Here is a 19,941-nt window from a genome sequence, read left to right as displayed (position 1 = left end):
AGACAGTTCAGCAGCGAATAAAAGTTGAGAACACATGAGTATTTCTAGGCCACAACTGACTAATGTGTGGCATCTAGTCTAGAAGGCACAGAACTATACATCTGTTGATCACTATGGCTATAAGCAAAAACTGTAGTAATGTGATGCCTACATTCAGATAATTGTCTTATTTGTTCATTGGTGTTTGACTCACTCTGCTTTTGAGACATCTGTGACATTTTAGCAGGCAAAAACATAGTGATGGATGGGTGAATGAAAGAAACAAAACGCAAGAACATTTTTGCTTTAAGGAACATCTTCTCTGCCTTTCGAGTTATTGACCCACAATTACCAAAGATGTGTAGGAATCAGAGATAAGAAAATGGTCTAGAAGCCAGCAACTGCTATTTCTGTTCTTGGCTCTGCACAACACTGTCTTGTTGTAGGTCCCTGAGCCATGCCACTTCATATTTCTGTTTTTATTTTCTCACTGAGACATTGTTTTTTCTATTTAAGTGGAAATCATTACAGCAGGGATTTGCACTTTGTCCTATGCTGAGTGTGATAGATTCTCTAGAACCTGTTCCCTGGGCTAGTTTGCTTCTCCAACTGTCAGCACATATAGAAGACATCTATCATCACCGATTAATCATAGCTGAGAAAGTTCCTTATGCCTATTCAAGTTTACAGATGCACTTGTCATTATCATATTGTAAAGTATCTCCCAAGTTCATCTCTTTGCATTGAAGCTTCCTAAGCAAGATTTGTTTAGGAGGCATTCTCAAAATAGTCTCTGGGTCGGTAGTTATCAGAGGTTTTTGTAATATATTCAGTTCTTCAGTATGTCATGTCTCTAGGCATATGCAGTGTAAAAAGCTTTGCACGCAGGAAATTTTCCCTACTTCCCTGAACAAAGAAAATTTATTCCATTTAGTTTAGTACATAACTTTACAATACATAACTTACAATTCAGTACATAAACTTGCACTAACTTGTAAGTTCACTAGAATGTGATGAAAAACATGCTTGAGGGTTGTTGGATACCTATCATATTCTCCTGGTAGTGTGAATAGTTTACAGTTAGTCTCTTGTGTTACTAAGAACCTGTACTTTTTAATGTTATTTCTTTATTATGTATAAACTTATTCAGAATATCACAATAACACCCAGTGTACTCTCTACATAAGATCACTCTTTATAAACTTATACAGAAGACAAAGTTGCTCTGAAGTACAAGGTTACTTTGAAGTCATTTTTGAAGGTTTATCAGAAGTTGCAAACAAAGTCCATCCAGAGGGGCTTATCAAATATTTAAAGACCACTTACATTTAGGCCAGTGGAAATCAGATAGAAATAACTGACCAAGTGTCTGCCTTGTAATGTGGAGCTTCCTCAATTCTAGAACAACATATTTTCAGAAAGAAAGTAATAAGTGCCTGTTTTAATTAGCCTTAAATTAGAGGTGATTTCTGGCAAAGAAACACATCATAGATTGCACCAAATAAAAATATCCTAGCATTTGGTTCTTAAGGACTTTGGTCTTACCAAAACATTTCTCGTTCAAAAAAGAAATTAACAAACCCATATTTTCTTCAGGTACTGATCAATCTACTCACAAACTGGTGTCTTGCAAAAGGATACATGTTGTTTGTGTAAAAGCTTATGTTATAGTTGATTTTTGATCAAGTTGTTTCTAACCTACATTGATCTGCTGTTCATATTGTGTTTACCATTTACAGATGAAAATGACTACTTCATTACAAACACATAATTCAATGACAAACTAAAAAAAAAAAAAGTTATTTGAAACTCCATTTGGAATATATTTTATTCATTTCATTTCCATAAGCTTCCCCAGAGAAATATGCTGCAACTTCTTTCTTGCTCCTTTGATTGGTAAAAAGCACATTGTCTTGTTTTGAGATGGCAAGTTTTATTTTGCTTATCGAATTGCTAAAACTTAATCTTAGACAAAAGATTGATAAAGACACTTTTTTTTTTTTATTATTTTTTTTTTAGCAGCCATTTCATTCATTAACTACACTATAAGGGGGAGGGTTGGTCACTGTTTACTGCTTGTGCTATTTAGAGATATAAACTAAGAAAAATGAAGGTTATACAAACTCTTTATGCAGAAAATACTTATTGATCTTGTCACTGGTTTGTTATTATTACTGTTATTATTATTAATATTTTTAATTAACAGGGTAAAGAAGAATTTGCTGTTATTCATAATAGAATACTTCTCTCTTGATCACTTTATTGGAAGGTGTCATATATGAAAAACGTGTTGCTTGGGTTCAATTTGTAGGAAGAAGTTTATAGCATGATTAAACTGAGAGATTCCTTATAGGCAAAATTTGATGTTGGAAACAAATCAAACTGTCATTTTCTATGGTGTGAAGAAATCCTGTATAATGATCCATAGAGGAAAGGTGGTTTGGTAGACCTCAAGTTAGTAAATACTTTATTCCTTTTAAGATCAACATGTCAAATGTTGGCGATGATGCTAAATCACTCGTCAGGCTTATGCATTTACCTTTAGATGAACAATACCTCACAACTTACAGTTTCTCTTTAGACTTTAGGGTGATTTCCACAACAAATGCATGTATCTTGAAAAGAGTAAGCGAATGGACCGCAGTATTAAATCAGTATCAAAGTAAGCCCAAACCCTAAAAAGATAACTGTAGTGTTTTTTTTTGTTTGTTTGTTTGTTTTTTTTGACTGTTAGAAAAGAAGAATTTGTGTAAAGTTCAGATAAAACTGTAAGGACTGTGCTGCTCTAAATAGGAAAAGGACGTAAAGTTATCATTACAGATATATTTTTTTTTTCTCCCGAGTGTTATCATTTCTGCTCTATCAGGACCACCTATGAGTCATCTGCTTTTTGTCCAGTTCCTCACTTTCCTCTGACAGTGACAAAAAGGAATGGGTATAGACTGTACCAGCTGAGGAGATACATTATTGGCTGCTATCCATTTATTGATAGCATAGAAATCCATTGCCTTTCACCACCCCTCCTAATGGCATCCTATAAAATATTGTCAAATTGGACCCTGTGGAATTGCCAAGCAAAGTGTTAGAACAACAGTATGAGCACCTGTCCCTTGCAATAGTCTTTGCTCTCAGAGGTTGCAGTGTCAAGTGGCTTTTTTCACAATGTCTATCAGCAACATTTTTCAGTCATTTCTATTACATTGATGCAAGGATGTAAAACCGCACATTATTTTTATGTTTTGGGAAATAGGTTGGAGCACTGCTTAGGTGGTAGCATTCATGGTAGGTGTTGGGTGAAGTGGTCCAGGCTGATTTACCAGTTCATTCTGTAGAACAGATTTTCTGGTGGAGTTTTATTGCTGAGGCATTTAGCATACTCACAGCATTTCACTCCATTTAAACATCCGTGTTAGGAGCAGAGCCAAGCTCCCAAATGAACCTTGTCTGTTACCTAATGTTAAAGAAAATAAAATAAAGACTCTTACTCTTGCAGGCTTGGTTTCTCAAATGACTCATTCTGCTTACACTAAGAAAAGAGGCTGTTTTTAAACATGGCATAGAACAGATTAGACTTGAATAGTTTTTTTTTTTTTTTTCTTCAAAAACCTCACTGTAATATTTTCTTAATGAAAATATTTTGATTTGGGAGGAAGCAAATATTTGAGTAGTTGGATAATTTCACATTTGTTTTTACAAGTATTGTTAAATCCATGTTATTTGCCATCATCCTCAAACCTCTGAGAATATCTGATCACTATTGGATCATCCACAGAGAAAACTTTTCATCATTTGTGCATGTTTTTTTTTCCTAATCAATGCCGTATTCAGAAAGTATGAGCTCTAATCCTAACTTTGCCACTGACTTTCACTCCCTGTGCTGTTTCTGCATTGTTTTTTTTTTTTTTTTTTTGACTTAGTTTGTATATTGACTCACTGTGTATATGAATAGAACTAGAGATGATAGTATAACCTTATGTAATGAGTAAAAATTTGGGATTATTAGCTGTTAAGATACTTACACATTTAAGGTGGTATAAAATTACTGTTGCATATTCACTCTGAGAATATATGTATTTATTTATATGTATATATTATGTAAACATTATAAATAGTTTTTTGCATTTATGTATATAAAATGCACATATCCATTCCTTACATACTAAAGTGTTTTCAATGCTTTCAAGGTTTGACTGCTGAAGCTGATAACGATAGCGCAACATATTCTTATTGTAGCACTATTTTTGTAGGAAAGTCTATGTTCATTATCTAGATACTATTACCTCAGTTTCTGGGTATTTTGTTAACAAGTTGCAACATAATTATTTGCTTAAATTATATCAGTTTACATTCTAGCCTCACTTTTTTTCTGCCTAGGGGAGGCTTGTGGGAGGTTAATCTTAGCCTTTCTATTCCTGGGGGCTGGAACACATATGTTCTCTATCCCTGTACAACTGGCATATTTCACTCATTAACTGTTTATTTCAGCTGCTCTGCCTGTTTTCTCTGGGAACTGTGAAGATTTGAGATGCTAATGTGCTTTGAGAGACAGAAAACAATCTCAGTTATTGCCTTAAGACTGCCAGGCTGGTAGAAAGGTCTTTAATAACCTTAGCTTATGTTTTGTTATATGGTGTTGTTTCAGGTTCAATGGATCCAAAAGACTTTCTGAGGGAAGCACAAATAATGAAGAACTTGAGACATCCAAAGCTTATACAGCTTTATGCTGTTTGTACCTTGGAAGACCCAATTTATATTATTACAGAGCTTATGAAATATGGAAGTCTTCTAGAATACCTTCAAAGTAAGCATACAACTAGAAACTCTTTTCAAGGGGTGCCACAGCTTTCAGTTTAGTAAATATACTAACATAAAAGATAGAATTAAAACACTTGGTTTAGTATGAAAGCTGCTTTATTTGTTGTATTTGGGGATGAGAAAAGAGGAAAGAAAGATGTTTATGAATAAATTTGACATGCCAAAGTATCTGAGAAGCAGGAAAGAATCACATTTACGGTTTTGTTCCTGCCTTATGATGACACATATTTTTACACCAGTTCTATGACTAGATGGGAATGTGCACCAACAGAATAAAAAGATAAGCATACCAAAGGACAAGTCATCATATTTGACACAAAATGGAGGCATTTCCACAACAAGTACTTAATAGCTTTAAAATCTATTATCAGGCAAGGATAGTCTTTCACTGTGAATTTGTCCCTTGCCTGTTGCATCAGGTCTTTTATCTCAGCAGCACTTCAAAGTGCTATTCTGAAGACAAATAATAATTAAAAATAAAGTTGTACAGCCTGGAAAAGATTAGCATAATGATTGCTCTGTAAGTTCACCTCAGCTATTGAGAAATGCCTGGTTCTAGTGCTGTTCCTCATTTTCAGTTTAGGAGATGACTGATATACTAAATGTCTCTAAGGTTGTGATGTTCTCTTAGAATCATAGAATTGTTAAGGTTTGAAAAGACATCCAACCCATTCCAATGCCTAAACAGTCTTTCTGAGAAGAAATTTCTCCCAAAAATCTTCAGACAGATTTTCAAGATCTCAGTAAATGTGTTCTGCCTTCAGCCCGTAAGTCAAAGACCTGTGCAGTACTACGGAAAGTATTTAAGGTGATACACTTCTTCCCCCATCCTCTCTATGGAACAGTTTCTTAAGTGAGGCTTGGTCCAGGGACAATTGCAGCTGAAGAAGTCTCTAGTAGAGGGATGGCCCAGTTAGGAAGCCCCCAGAGAAGCTGCAAGGAAGTTGTGCCAGGTCATGTACAGGTTTGCATGCATTACTAAGTGCTAGTAGTCAGAAGCTGTGAGGCACAAATTTCCTTTAAATACTCATCTTTGGCACCTTTATGTGCAGATTGCTGCTTATCTGACTGAAAGAGCCTGGCACGTCAGAAAATGATTGCTGTGCATGAAAACATTTATTGAATGAGAGAAATAGCTCTGAGAAAGCCAGGATGAATCACAGCTGTTGCACAGGTGAAAATTGTCCTCCCTTTGTCCAAGGAGTACAATATGTCCAGGACATATCAGCGCTGCAGCCCATGTTTAGATCAGTTGCCAGCATATGCACAGCAGCTGCCCTTGTAGGCATTGCATGTATACAGCCTGATTTGTGCACTAATTCCTGCAGCCTTGCATAAGAGACTATGCAAAGTCCGTTGGTCTCCAGGCAGCTGTCAAAACAACTGTAAAAATGGCCAATGGGAACCTGCTGGTATCTCTCCTTTTCTGATGGCCTATGCACAGGGAGATAAGCAGAACTAAGAGGTGGAGGCAGAGATTCAACTGCTTTGATAGGTATTGGTCAGAGAAGTCACTGCCACCAGTCACAGTAATAAGAAAATAGATTTGAAGCTTGAGTAGAGCTCTCTGTCTGAAAGTGATCTTTATTGGTTGAAGGTCAGTGCATAGCTCCTGATAAGCATTCTTGACACTCAGCTACTTCAAGAAGCAGGAAAACATTTCCAAAAGGCTGCTGTTTCTGTGTATGTTATGAGTAAAAATGGCAAACTGGAAGAGAGGAAAAGTCTGGAGAACGTTCCTTGGTTAAATTCCAATTCTGGAAATGTTTGATATGTGTTTTCAGTTTTAAGAAGCCCTAATATTTTATGCGTGGTGACTATCACATTTCACCATAATGACAGCAACTGAATTGTGATGGGCACATGAATTCCCTGTGTACCCTGTGAATGTACTTTGGGATACTTCTTGATAAACACTGCTATGCAGAGTTACTGAGCTGCCACTAGTATGACAAAAATGAAACTGAAAACTTTTCTTTGTTATTGGATGTGAATGAAATCATCATAAATGTATGAATGCCTTTATCATTTCTGATAGACCTGGGGCTTTTTCTGGCAGAGACGCAGTCTGGAAATTTGGTGAATTATTTCCAAGGAAATGTTCTCAACTGGTGAAAGTGCTGTGTATTTACTTATTTATTGTCAAGATTCTGTTGATGTGAATATTTGCCCATATTTCCTAAATGAGATATTGTGATTGATTGCTTAGAACAAGGTGCAGACCTTGAGCTGTCTTTGATATTTCCTCTAATAAATTTTTCATATAAGGGGGATAGTCATGTCAAAAAATATTACTAGGAAAGGGCATAAAAATGCTACATTTTCTTTATAGCATAAAGAATAAGCCATGGGGAAGTTTTGTAAATTCACAAGCAGTGCCTGGTTTTGGATGTGGAAGTTATATTAACTTTGTTTTTTTGTTGTTGTAGTTTTTCCTCCTTTATAACACTTTCAGACAAACTAAAACATGTGCATGCCCAAATATAATGCAGCTGTAAACTCTTCCACCTTGCTCTGGTTTAGACAGATGGGAGCTGGCTCTGTTCTGGAAACCTCTGTAGCAGTACTTCAACAGTGAGGTCAGTTGTGGCCTCCTGCCGTCTGTCAGCCCACATGCTAAAGGCAGTAGGTCAGCCTCTGCTGCAATTCAACTTATAGAGGTGGATCTTGTCCCTGTCCTTTGACATGGTGCACCTGTATGTCCTAGAAGGAATAAAGCACAAGAAGGATTTAGCAGCTCTGACTCCTATTCTGCACTTACGCAGCTCATTACACATGAGGAGTCATCATTTCTGCCGTGACATTGCTGTGTTCTGTCAATCGGAGCAAGCTTGCATCAGGCCAGCCTGGAGCATTGACAGAGCAAGGACAAACCCATGCTCAAGTCGGTCTGTTTCTTTGCATTAACAAGGAGGTAGTTCGCAGTCTGCAGGTGAAGGTGCAGTGTGAAAGGGAACACAAAGAGAGGGTTTTTAAACTGAGTCACATAAGCTATTTTCCAAAACCCAGATACCTATGCAGGTACTTGTACATCTTTAGTTATTTTCTGGTTAAATACAGCATAAGCTTCATTTGTGGATTTACTTTTGTCCAGTAAGATGAATAGTAAATGTTGACGTCTGCCAGTTATCACAACTGCAAAACTTCTGAGTGCTATATTATTCTGTGGCCTGATGATAGATTTTCTTGATGGTTAAGCCATAGATTTTCACAGAGACTGATTTTCCTCTCTCTTTTCTAAAGGTCAAGGCAGCTATTAAACATATGTGTGAGAGAGGAAAAGAATTTCTGAGTCAACAATAAAAATAAATAATCTCAGCAGTAGATTATCATGCCAATGAGTTTAGCCTCAAAAAGGAAGTAGGACAATACATATACAGAGCAAATATAATCATTTAAAATTCATTTCTTTTACCTATTCATCTCAGAACATCCAGATGAGCAGAAAATTCAAGACAAGGAGAGTGCAGCATAGATTAGTAAACAATGGAATTTCACACTTATCGTAAGGGGTGACTGCAAGGGTAGGTCAGATAAAATGCCAGAACTGGAGGAAGCTATGCAAAACAACGCCAAGACACTTTCACTGTGTATCAATTCAAAATAAGTGACAGAAAACTGCCAGCCTAAAATGTTTTATTTAACTCAGAGGCAGTAAGAAAGACGAGTCACCATCCTCAATGAGAAAGAAGAACTGCCAATACATGAAGCAGCAAACGCTTAGCTTTTTGATATTGTTAAGATTCTGAAACAGAAAGTTGAAGTCATTTTGAGTATTAGATGCTACAGACATCTAAATATGTTTCAGTGCTGCAGACTTTGGGTGTCAATGCCTGAATATAACACTGATTTGGCATACCTAGATTACCTTGGGGTATAAATTCTATGCTGAGTTTATCTGTCCTCAAAATGCCATAAAGCCCCTGGATTTGAATTCTAACGTGTCATATCCCAGTAACATCTTATTGGTACCTGTCTTACTATTTATGGCTGCAGGTTTTCATGGACCTGAGGCTTTTTCTTCATTTGTAGAGGCAAGCTGTTCTGTGCAAAGTTATTTTGCTACTGTATTTGAACAGCCAATCTTTGAAAGCAAATCTCTGTTTCTGAAACTAGCTGATCTTACCGTGGTGGGAGTGGCTTAAACATTGCTTCAGAAAGTTCTACAAGAGTAGCAGGCAGCTTGAAAGCAGCTCGAGGAGTCCTTGTGTTGAGTAGCAGCAACAGAGATACCAGCGTGAAGCAGTCAAGTGGACTGTAAAATGAAAATGAGAGTTACACTTGACAGCAGATGGTGTATTTGCTAGTAAGAATCACCAGAGAACAGGCAGCAGGGCTAATTTTGTCGTTTTCCCTCTTTAGTCATCTTTGGCTACATCCAGTGAGTACTGATGTTAACTCTTACTCGCATTTTGGGATGGGTTATGCACTTTTCAGAAAGGCAAATATCTGCATTGCTAACAGTAGATAAATGTCTTTTTCTTTAGAATATATCACCGGATCCTTCTAGACCTAGAACAACTGCTGTATTTAGCATCTACTGTTTTCTACAAGATGGGGCAGTCATTGTTACTTGGTTATCATGAAACAAGCTCTGTGACTTAAAGTAGTGCCGTTCACTAACCTCTGACATTTGTTTGTCTGTTACTTCATTGCATTGCATGGTTGCCTTGATTTGTGTTGGCTATATAATTAAGTCAACTGTTATTTATATCTGAATACCACAAATATTATATTACTTTTGTCTTTTTCTTTTTAAATAGAGGATGCAGGCTCCAAAATCTTCTTGAAACAACAAGTAGACATGGCTTCTCAGGTGGCTTCTGGGATGGCTTACCTTGAAACCCAGAACTATATCCATCGGGATTTGGCTGCCAGAAACGTTCTTGTTGGTGAACACAGTGTTTACAAAGTGGCGGATTTTGGACTTGCAAGAGTTTTTAAGGTGGGTTGTGAAAGGGTAAATTGGCTCTACTTCAGCTCTAGGGGAAAAGGCAGAAGACATCAACTAAGGTATGTCCTGTAACCTCTAAATTAGTGTGTTCAGGCAAAAAAGCAAGTCCAGAGATAAAAGAATCCTTAATGCATTTCCTTGTACCCACTACTTGTGTTATCACATGCAAGGTTAGAAGCTGGCCTGTGCCTTTGTGTTAGTCTGAAGATGGCAGCCTGGTGGGAAGATGGCTTCCCACTCAGCCACCAAGGAAGGAAACCTTTGCTTTGCAGCCTTTATCCACAAGACTAGTGTCTGAAGAGAGATTGCAGGAATTACGCTCCTGAGCCTGTAAGGAAAAGCAGATAAAAATGCATTCACAGCTATTTTCTCCTTTTTTACTTCTCCTTTGTCTCTGTGATGCTTGGGAGTGTAGGTAGCAATCATAAAATAATCTTATTCCTCTGCACCAGTAACTGTGGAGTTCATAAAGAGAACTCTCAGACGTTTGAATCTGATGCAGATTTAAGTTCATTGCCATTGCACTCTCTTTTTTTTTCTTTTTTTTTTTTTTTTTTTTTTCATCTCTACCCTTGGGAGGTATGGAATGCCAAGTAATGCTGACCAAGATCACCCTAGAAAGAGCTGTGGATTAGAAATGAGATTTCTTACCTCTGAAAAGGATCTGAACAGACTTGGAAAGACTTGATTTAACATATTTTATGGATTCAAAATGTAGCCCATGATTTCTGAGGTCTTACTATTGCTTTTATTGATTTATGCTTTTATGAGAAAGCAAAACAGAGAAGAAAGTCCTCTGGTTCTCATTTACTTTTTCTTTTTAATTCAAGCAGCGTATTGAAGTTCATAACAGCGTTGGATTTATTACATATACTGAACTGTAAAATAATGGTTTGACAATGGTATCAAGGGGCTTTGAAAGTGCTTTTTGCTTAATTTTAATTCTTCTAGTTATATATAAGATCAGATTGAACATCTTTAACATGAAAAATACATGTTTTTAAATGAAGATTGCTTATAATATGTATTTCTCCTTTTTTCTCACTAAAAAGGGTAATAATTTACAGCTGTTGACATTGCTTGTTAAAATTTAACTTCACTAAAATATTCTTTTATAGAGTCATTTTTGCAGACTTTCTTAGGAATATTCTGTCTCTTGAGTCAAAGTACTAGCATGGTCACATGCAAAGATCCCACATGAGTAGGTGAGAGAAGTGAAATACAGAATGTTAATTAGCATAATCAAATCATTTCTTGCTTCTAGAGATGAGTATTATGGTCAAAATGCCAATTATATCAATGTGTAGATACAAGACATTGTAGATATGTAGATACAAGACATTTGAACCAATAGTTCAAAGCTTTAGGACATCACAGATGAAAAAGATACATTCTAAATTAAACAAACAAACAAATAAAAAAACAACAGAAATTCTTGTATACATTTGCCTGAATTTGCAAGAGGAAAACCTGACCAAGGCTTGGGTGTGGGTGATGTACACTAAACCACATTTAGGAATTAAAGAGAGAATAAGTGTTCACAAAGTTTAGGTGTCCATGCTATAAAACTTTAAGGAAACGTTTCTATGGGTAAGGAAAATTAACTCAAATTTGCAAGCAAATAATTTTTCTTTTCTATATGTATTTCGTCTTCACTTCACATGAATTAATTGCAGCCACTGTAAGCTAATGTTAATTTGAATCACTTGGAGTTTGTTCTTCAGTCCTGAAACCTTCTTAAGCAATTGTTATCAAAGTTAATGGCCCTTCAATGTTACAATGAATCACAGAACAAAGGTTCTGAATTCATTAGCTCTAGCTCTTCCCTTCTCTATTTACTGAAGACCAGACATGGAGATATTTGGTCTCTAGTGTCAGCAGGATGCTTACACTGCCACTTCTGACAGATTTTTGAGATCTTGCACACCAGATTCAGAGCTCACAGTAGCAGGTCATAATTAATCACAAGCCACTCCAACGCTGTGTGCTCACTTGAAATGATAAATGCTTTGGAAAGGCCTCCAATGAACAGTAGCACTTCTCAACTGTAATGCCCACTTCAACAAAAGACTTCAGTAAGTGCATGCTTTAATACCATGAAAGGCAAGCATTTGATAAGTTTAAGCACAAGCTTAGCTTGGTCAGGTGCTTAAGTGCTTTGTTAAAGACGATCCTAAATCAGACTTACTTTGTTTTACTGATGACAGGTAGAAAATGGAAATATGTGTGAAACCAGGCCTGAAACAAAACTTCCAGTGAAGTGGACAGCCCCCGAGGCAATCTGCTACAACAAATTCAGCATTAAGTCAGATGTGTGGTCGTTTGGAATACTTCTCTATGAAATAATGACTTATGGAAAGATGCCATATGCAGGTAAGTATTTTTACCTAAGGAATGATTTCTAGTTGTTTTCTTGCTTTTAGAATGACATATTGTTGTTGTTTAACATGGCTGGCAACTAAGCACCATGAAGCCATTTGCTCACCCTACCCCCTCCATCTCTGGGATGGGGGAGAGAATCAGAAGGAAATGAAAGCCCATGGGTTGAGATAGAGACAGTTTATTAGGACAGAAAAGAAAGCATAGTAATAATAATAATAATAATTATAATAATATGTACAAAACAAATGATGGACAATGCAATTGCTCACCACCCGCTGACTGATGCCCAGCCTACCCCTGAGCAGCTGGTCCCCCACCCCGGTCAGTCCCCCCGTATTTATTGTTCATCAAGACGTCAGATGGTATGGAATATCCTTTTGGCCAGTTTGGGTCAGCTGTCCTGAGTCTGTCCCCTCTCAGCTCCTGCTGCACCCCCAGTCTGCCCTCTGGCAGGTCAGAGCAAGAAGCTGAAAAGTCCTTGGCTTAGTGTAAGCACTGCTCTGCAACAATTAAAAATCGGCGTGTTATCAATATTATTCTCATCCTAAATCCCAAACACAGCACCATACCAGCTACTAGGAGGAAAATTAACTCTATCCTAGCTGAAACCAGGACATTAAAAAGCTTAATGCCCAAACTACAGGCATGTTAAAGGGTTAGAACTGTAAATACAGAAAGGTAGCTGTTCAGATGATGCCCATTTAGTGGGTCAGACCTTCTGGCTGCCCCAGGCTCCCTGGAAGCTTTCCAAAGGCTGTGATCAACAGCCATTCAAGCTTTCTCTTGCTGGAGTCAACCTGCATTTCACATACACAGAAGCCAACTGCCTATTTCCCTCCAGCACCAGATCAAAGATGCCAGCTGCTGGAATGTGGAAAAGGGGAAGGCTTTTTATAGAATCATAGAATCATTAAGGTTGGAAAAGGCCTCCAAGATCATCTGGTCCAACCATCCCTATACTACCAATATTACCCACTAAGCACCAGGTCCAACCTTTCCTTAAAGGCCCCCAGGACAGTGATGCCACCACTTCCCTGGGCAACCCGTCCCAATGCCTGACCGCTCTTTCTGAGAAGAAATTTCTCCTAATTTCCAACCCAAACCTCCCATGGCACAACTTGAGGCTACTCCCTCTTGTCCTATTGCAAGTTACCTGCAAGAAGAGGCCGACCCCCTGCTCCCCACAACTTCCTTTCAGGTAGTTCTAGAGAGCAATAAGGTCTCCCTTGAGTGTCCTCTTCTCCAGACTAAACAACCCGTTTGCTCAGCCACTCCTCATAGGAGTTGTGTTCGAGACCCTTCACCAGCATCATAGCCCTTCTCTGGACACTGCTCCACGGCCTCAATGTCCTTCTTGCAGTGGGGGCCCCAAAACTGAACACAGCACTGAAGGTGCGGTCTCATTCTCTCACCTGCCTGCTGCCTTGTTTTTCCTTTCTTTTGTGTGGATATCACATAAAAGAATGCGCTATCGTTGATGAAATACTGCATAGGTACTTCAGGAAGAAGCCATCCAAAAAATGAATAAGGGTGATTTTCCCACATTCCCTCATATTTGACTACACAGTGGAAAGATTTCATAAAGAGAAGGATCACGAGTATTAGGAATAAAATTTCACCAACCACAAAAGTACATTTAATGGTATGAGAACAGCCAATATACCTAGCACTCTGAGAAGTGCTCAAGAACTGTGGCTCCAGTAACAACAGATATCAATGAAATGCCTGACTGTGACTCATTTTGTACTAGTGAGGAGAACACAAGGGCAAGACTGAAGCAAAAAAAGTTATGCTGCATCCCAACAGGCCTGAGGGCTGGTGCATTTACCATAAATTACATTTCATGGGGTCCCAAACTGGTATTTACTGTAAAAGGAAAATTTGATTTTGCTTTTTAATTCCCATCTTCCCATCCTGGGAAAGCACTTTAGGAAAACAAAACAAAACAAAACAAAACAAAAACAAACAAAACTAAAAAACAAACAAACAAACAAAAAAACACACAAAAAAACGCTCCAAATCCTCAACTTGTACTTACATTAACTGTATATGTGTGCATATGTAAACACACACACATAAATAAATTATTCAAGTAGAAATGATACATAGCCCCACAATTTTTGGTATTGTCTGAATAAATACATAGCATTATACGTTGACAAAGGCATAGTTTGCCTTTAACTTTACAGAAGAAAATGTCCTTTTGCCGTGGTTATTTGCTTTTTTGATATTACTTTCAGGAGTTTGCCCTCTGTAATCAGTTAAGAGATAAGGTTATGTTGAACCATTGTGGCAATGGGTAATGTACAAAGGAAACATCATTCAGAGATCTAAGAAAAAGAAGTAAAGATTACACAACTGAGGATTGAGTTTAAAGAGTAGAAAATTGAAAGGGAATTGGACAATAGCCTTAATACATAAAAAGTACAACAAAGATAAGGGAATTGCTTCTTCTCCATGACCCACGGTGACAGAGCAGGATGCCACAAGATAACTGCACCAGAGGAAAATTAGGGTTGATGTTATCAAAAACTTTCCAAATGCAAGGAAAATTCAAAAGCAGGATAGATTTTCTTGGGAGGTTTTGGAGCCGCTGAGAGCAGAACGACGTAGATTTAGCTTAAGTGAAGTAGATGTCAAAATAATTTAAGCAAAGTATGGGTGGCAGAGGAGAAGCCTCCCACCGAGACAAACCCATTTGAAATGCCTTGCATCGGAACAGTCGGGATGAGGAGCCTGGGAGGTGCTGAAGGTGCTTTTCAGCTGCTGATCTGGGCACCTCCATTGGTTTCTGTGTCCTTTTACTGTGGAATGGAGCTTTCCCACTCCCATCTCTGCCCTTAGCATGGCTGCAGTTGGAGAAAGCACCCCGTTTTCTCATCTCGGTAGGAGACAGGGACATGCAGCGTCGCACATGCCTATACAGACCCTGGAAGTCTGATGAATTCCTTCTTCCTTGAACCATCAACAGGCCTGTCAGGACACCAGGTGATCCAGATGCTGGGCACGGGGTACAGACTGCCTAAGCCCAGGTCCTGCCCACAGGCTGTCTATGAGATGATGATGCAGTGCTGGAGCCAGGAGGCCAGCGAGAGGCCCACCTTCCAGGGCTTGTGCTGGCAGCTGGAGAGCTTCACAGAGAATGACATCAGTGCCAACACCTATGGCATCGCCAAGTGAACCCCAAGGTGGGGGTTGATGTGGAAAAGTGGGTGAATGTGACTGAAGGGGTGGCTGTGAAATTAATTTAAGCCCAGATGTGGAGTGAGACGTTATGAAGTGAAGACAAGGAGGGCTGGTACATTGTCACGCCAATGTTGGCACTCAAAGACACTTCAAGTTTTTGCTGCTGGCAAGTGTTTTGCAAGACTAAGCATCAGGAAGCTGGAAGGGTGGGGGCTTCTCAAATACAAACTGTCTTCTATTTATTTTTTAAATATCTGATCACAAGAATGAAAAAAAAAAGAAATTAAACTCAGTAACACGTTTCATAATTTCTTTATGGGAATAATTATTTGCGTTTCCTTAGATTTTTGGACTGTACCAGTTTGCGCTTGTAGAGGAGTTTGATCGCTCTGCACAGCAGGATCTGTGCTTTGAGAGTTCTCTTACAGAACAAAAAAATAATAAAAATCCCATTAACATGATGACAGCAGAATCCAGATTAATTGCCTTGCTTAGACCCAAAGTACACATGCTTTTGCTGTATTGGAAAAAAAAAAAAAAGAAAAAAAAGTTCATGGGGGGAAAGGAATTATTTTGTTCTGTGGATGCAGGAGTGATCTTTTCTAGTTTGTATACTGTTCCTCTTTTACAAGAATAAACACAATTATTATTAGATTCCTGAAGCTGTTTGTTTTGAATGTTAAATAGTGTCTTGAAACCTATGATCTATCATTGTCTATTGAAGTGTAAGGACTTGTTTCATAGCTCTTAAAGTTTAGGAATTCTGGATATTTTAAAAAGAAATCAAAACTACATTAGCATGTCAGTGTGACCCCCTAGCTCTTATCCTTCTGCACACATCAACAACCTTCTCCAACAGGACAAGGCTCAGGGCAGGTTTAGGTATTTCACAGAAGGACTAGAAATCCATGCTTCCATCTTCTCTAGATTTAACTTTAATGTAGGAGATTTAAATAATTGATGATCCCTTTTATTTTGTTCCACAGGGAAATGGGGCCCAGATGCTTCTGCTAGCAGTCTTCACAGCTACAGATTTTAGAAGTTTTTTCCAGATTTTCTAATTAACTTCAATATCAGTTTTGCTAAAATTTAATAGAACTGTGACAGTTTTATGTTCTCAGTTGTGAGGTTTAGAGAACCAAGTTTCAATTATTTACTTATGATTCATCAGTTAATTATTTAACAACATAATCCAGGAATTAAGAGCTCTACTGTGTTAACATAGCATGAGCTCAGTGTAAGTTTTCAACCATTTTCCTCTAATATCAAAAAAGGTATAAATAAATTAAAAGATTCATTACTTTAAAGGCTGGGTGGCTTTTATTACCTCTTTTCTTTATCATCTTTTCTTCTCTTTGGATATCTCAGATCCATTCATCTCAGTGCCTTGCTTCTAATTTTTAATTTCCTTTTCCCCTCCTCTACTTTTGGAAGGCAGCATACCTTTTTATTATTATATATATATATATATATTTCTTTCAAGCACATCTTTCATGCACTGTCTATTCAGAGTTCTATTCCTTATTTATTTTTCCTCTTTCTGTCTGACCACACCTATAGCCTCTTTAGTGTTCTGTTTTTGTTCACCTTCATTTTTTTGTGCAGTGTTTCTCCCTTGTAGCTGTCTTTATACTAATTACATTTGTTAAGCGCAATACAGCAGTAATTAATTAGCTGTCATACCATCCATGTGATTTTGGAAAGTGATCACCACTCTGAAAGAAGAGGTTAAATGGCTTTGCCAAGCCCATACAGATAAGAATTGGCATGGAATGATCTGGGAGAGTCCCAGGCAAAGTCTCATGCTGTAATACCGCCCCTGTTTGTTTCTAGGCTAATGCTAACTACTGGCTCCTGGCCCCAGTGAGATATTATTTACGGTTATCAAACCTCCATCAATCCACGCACCTCTCTTCTGGCCAGGAGCTGTGTTTAGCACTGTTGCAATATGAGGTTAGCAAATCCCACAGAGATGTGTTATGTAGTCAGAACAGGAATGGTGTTATTCAAACTCATCATCAAACTTGCAATCTTGATGTTCAAGCAGTATTTCTAAGACGATTTTTCAGACTGAAAACGTTAAGAATGTTGCAAATAAAAGCTGAGTATGCATGATTCAAAAAAAAAAAAAAAAAAAGCTGATAAAAGAAATATAACCTTGAAAAGGACAGAAGCGTGTTTCAATGGAGACTTTTTTTTTTTTTTTTTTCCAAAGATGAGTTGCCAGGAAAATAATACCAAACAAACAAACTACAACAGCAATAGGGAAATGGGAAAATTTTCTGACTTTCAAATTTTACCAACTTGTCTGCTGGCTCCTGCCCTCAGGTGAAAGTAAAAAGGATTTTGTAGCACTCCACTGAAGCAACACCAGTAATTTTGAGGAAAGTACACCTGCACAACGAATGTTAGCCTAAACCAGCATATAGGGAACAGAAAAGCTGTTCATCCAGTCAAGTTGGACAGATTGTCTCCCTAATTTCTCCTATAGTCAGAAGAGAGAGAAAGGCTCCTTGAGATGGTGCACCAAAACTACATTTCTCCTATAAAGCACCCCAGATGCTTGCTTGTTTGGTTGTTTTCTGTTTGTTGTTCTAAAGGTATCCAGGAGAGAGACAAACTTCTTTGTTGAGGGTGTGTATGTGTGATAACCTACTTGTTGTAAAACGAAATTAATTGTTTCAAACTCACACTTCCAAGTGTGGCCTCAAGATTTGTCTTTGCTTAGCTGAAAGGAGCAGGCACCCCCGTGTGGTGGTCTCCAGGTGACAGAGGCTAGCATGCTGGGATGATGCTGGCAGGCATTTTCCCCTGCTGCTACATCCTGCTCATTTTTCTCTCCTCCTGTCTCTCTGCATGCTTGCACAGCCCTAGCTTATTAACGGGGTTTGGGTCTGCCAGCTGCCTCTAGTATGTGCTGGCCCAGGATGGGAGATAAGCAGCAGCACTGGCTGACAGCAGGAGGTAGAGTCACTTTGGTGTGTCTCATTCTATACACCACATCAAATAAATTAGTTTATTTTGTCTTCAGCTTAGAGGCAATATGTGCATATTTGGCTCCCCCAAGGTGACATAGTGTAGGTGAAGGAGTGCAGCCAGCCTTTGTTTTCTAAGCCTAAACAAAATTTCCACCTCACTGGCATGTGCCTGGTGACCAGCCAACCCTCTTTTCTTAGCAGAAGAAGAAATCAAGGAAAGGTAGAAAAGGCAGGTAGGTGGTGGGGCCAGGATGGTCATTTTTCCCCACTGCATTGCCCTGAGAAATTGTGGTGCCTTGTAGAGTCTTTTTTGCCACCAGACATAAATGAAGTGAGGCAAAGCTTAAAACCACATATGCTGCCATGAGATCCATTGGTTCATCTTTCTGGCTTAAATCCAGACATTTACATTTGTTTCCTTATTTTGTCTGATCCTAAAGCCAGGCCTGGTTGGACTAGTGAAAGGTTGCCGCTCTAATATGAGCTGTAACACCGCCCCTGGGATGGCAGGGGAACAAATAAAAGAAAAAATCATCAATGCAGTGTAATCTGCAAAGCTCTGGAAATGAAGAGTAATGTGGAAAAAGAAGCTTTTTTTTTTCTTTTTTTTTTTTTTTTTTTTTTTTTTTCTCAGCTCTTTCTCTCCATATTTTTTCAGCCAGATGGATCCATTACCAGGAAAGACTGGAGGACGAAGGTAGCAAAGGGTGATAAACCATCACAAAGTTCAATGTGCTATTGCCAATGTAACACACAAAACTATACCTTTCCAAGTCCAATCCATTTTATAATCATGTATTTATTTATATGACCAATAGCAATTACAGTCAGATGTCTTTTCTATGACTTGATTTAAATTAAACATCAAGGTTATCATATCTGGTTATAGTGCACGGTAAGATGGGTTTAACTTATTCTATTCTTGAGGCCTTTTATGTTCAAGGTTCTGCTAGAGCTATGTATTGCACTTGTTTTTACTTGATGGATCATGGAGATAAAATAATGGATTCAGTTATGAGAAAGAGTAATAGATTTTTCGAACTGACATAAATTCTTATGTTTAGATAGAATAAAAGGATCAAGAAGAGGTGAGTTGAATTTTCTACAATATACCAGATCTTGTGAAATTCACTTCACATAAATTGTACTCAGACATCTTTTATGTAATGTTTTATTTATGTAATTCAGTTATTCTTTGAGAACTAAATCATTTTATGTTATATTACAAAAGATAGCTTAAAAATGTTCAACCAGAAAGGAAGAACATCCACTTGTCTTAAATACTTCATTCTTCAAAAAGTTATGGAGCACTGCAACTGTATTTTGAACTGTAAGTATTAGGGACTCCCTAGTCTTTATGGAATAGAAAAGAAGCACATGATTCATTCAAGTGATTTGCTCCTTAAGCTGTCCTATATGCTTTTATTTTACTATTTTAAAAAGTTTTGTAGTCTCCTGTCCACTTAGTGTTCCCATGGCCACTGCAACTCAGTGTTCAGTATGAGTCCTATTTGTAGTGCATGGACCTTGGAGCAGGTAAAAATGCTGCACACAGGAGTTGTGCAACCTTGTTCCAAGAGATACAGTTTGGCATTTCTCTGTGAAAGCTGCATGGCTTCCATTCAGTCTGTCAATATCTGGGCTGAT

The 19,941-nt window shown here is 38.0% G+C and overlaps 1 protein-coding gene across 1 annotated transcript in view; it reads left to right on the top strand.

The window, feature by feature from the left end:
* Positions 1-15,629, top strand: part of FRK (fyn related Src family tyrosine kinase) — a 57,668-nt gene extending 42,039 nt beyond the window's left edge. The window contains exons 5-8 of the mRNA XM_040552017.1: positions 4,622-4,780; positions 9,558-9,739; positions 11,956-12,121; positions 15,102-15,629. Of these exons, the coding sequence (XP_040407951.1) occupies positions 4,622-4,780; positions 9,558-9,739; positions 11,956-12,121; positions 15,102-15,310 (716 nt within the window). The 3' untranslated portion in view covers positions 15,311-15,629. The remainder of the gene's footprint in view (positions 1-4,621; positions 4,781-9,557; positions 9,740-11,955; positions 12,122-15,101) is intronic.
* The last annotated feature ends 4,312 nt before the right edge of the window (positions 15,630-19,941 follow it).

Source organism: Cygnus olor, chromosome 3, assembly GCF_009769625.2.
Source record: "Cygnus olor isolate bCygOlo1 chromosome 3, bCygOlo1.pri.v2, whole genome shotgun sequence".
In the NCBI taxonomy this organism is placed as follows: domain Eukaryota; kingdom Metazoa; phylum Chordata; class Aves; order Anseriformes; family Anatidae; genus Cygnus; species Cygnus olor.
The sequence above is the reverse complement of the archived record's forward strand: the minus strand, read 5'-3'. Positions and strand labels throughout refer to the sequence as shown.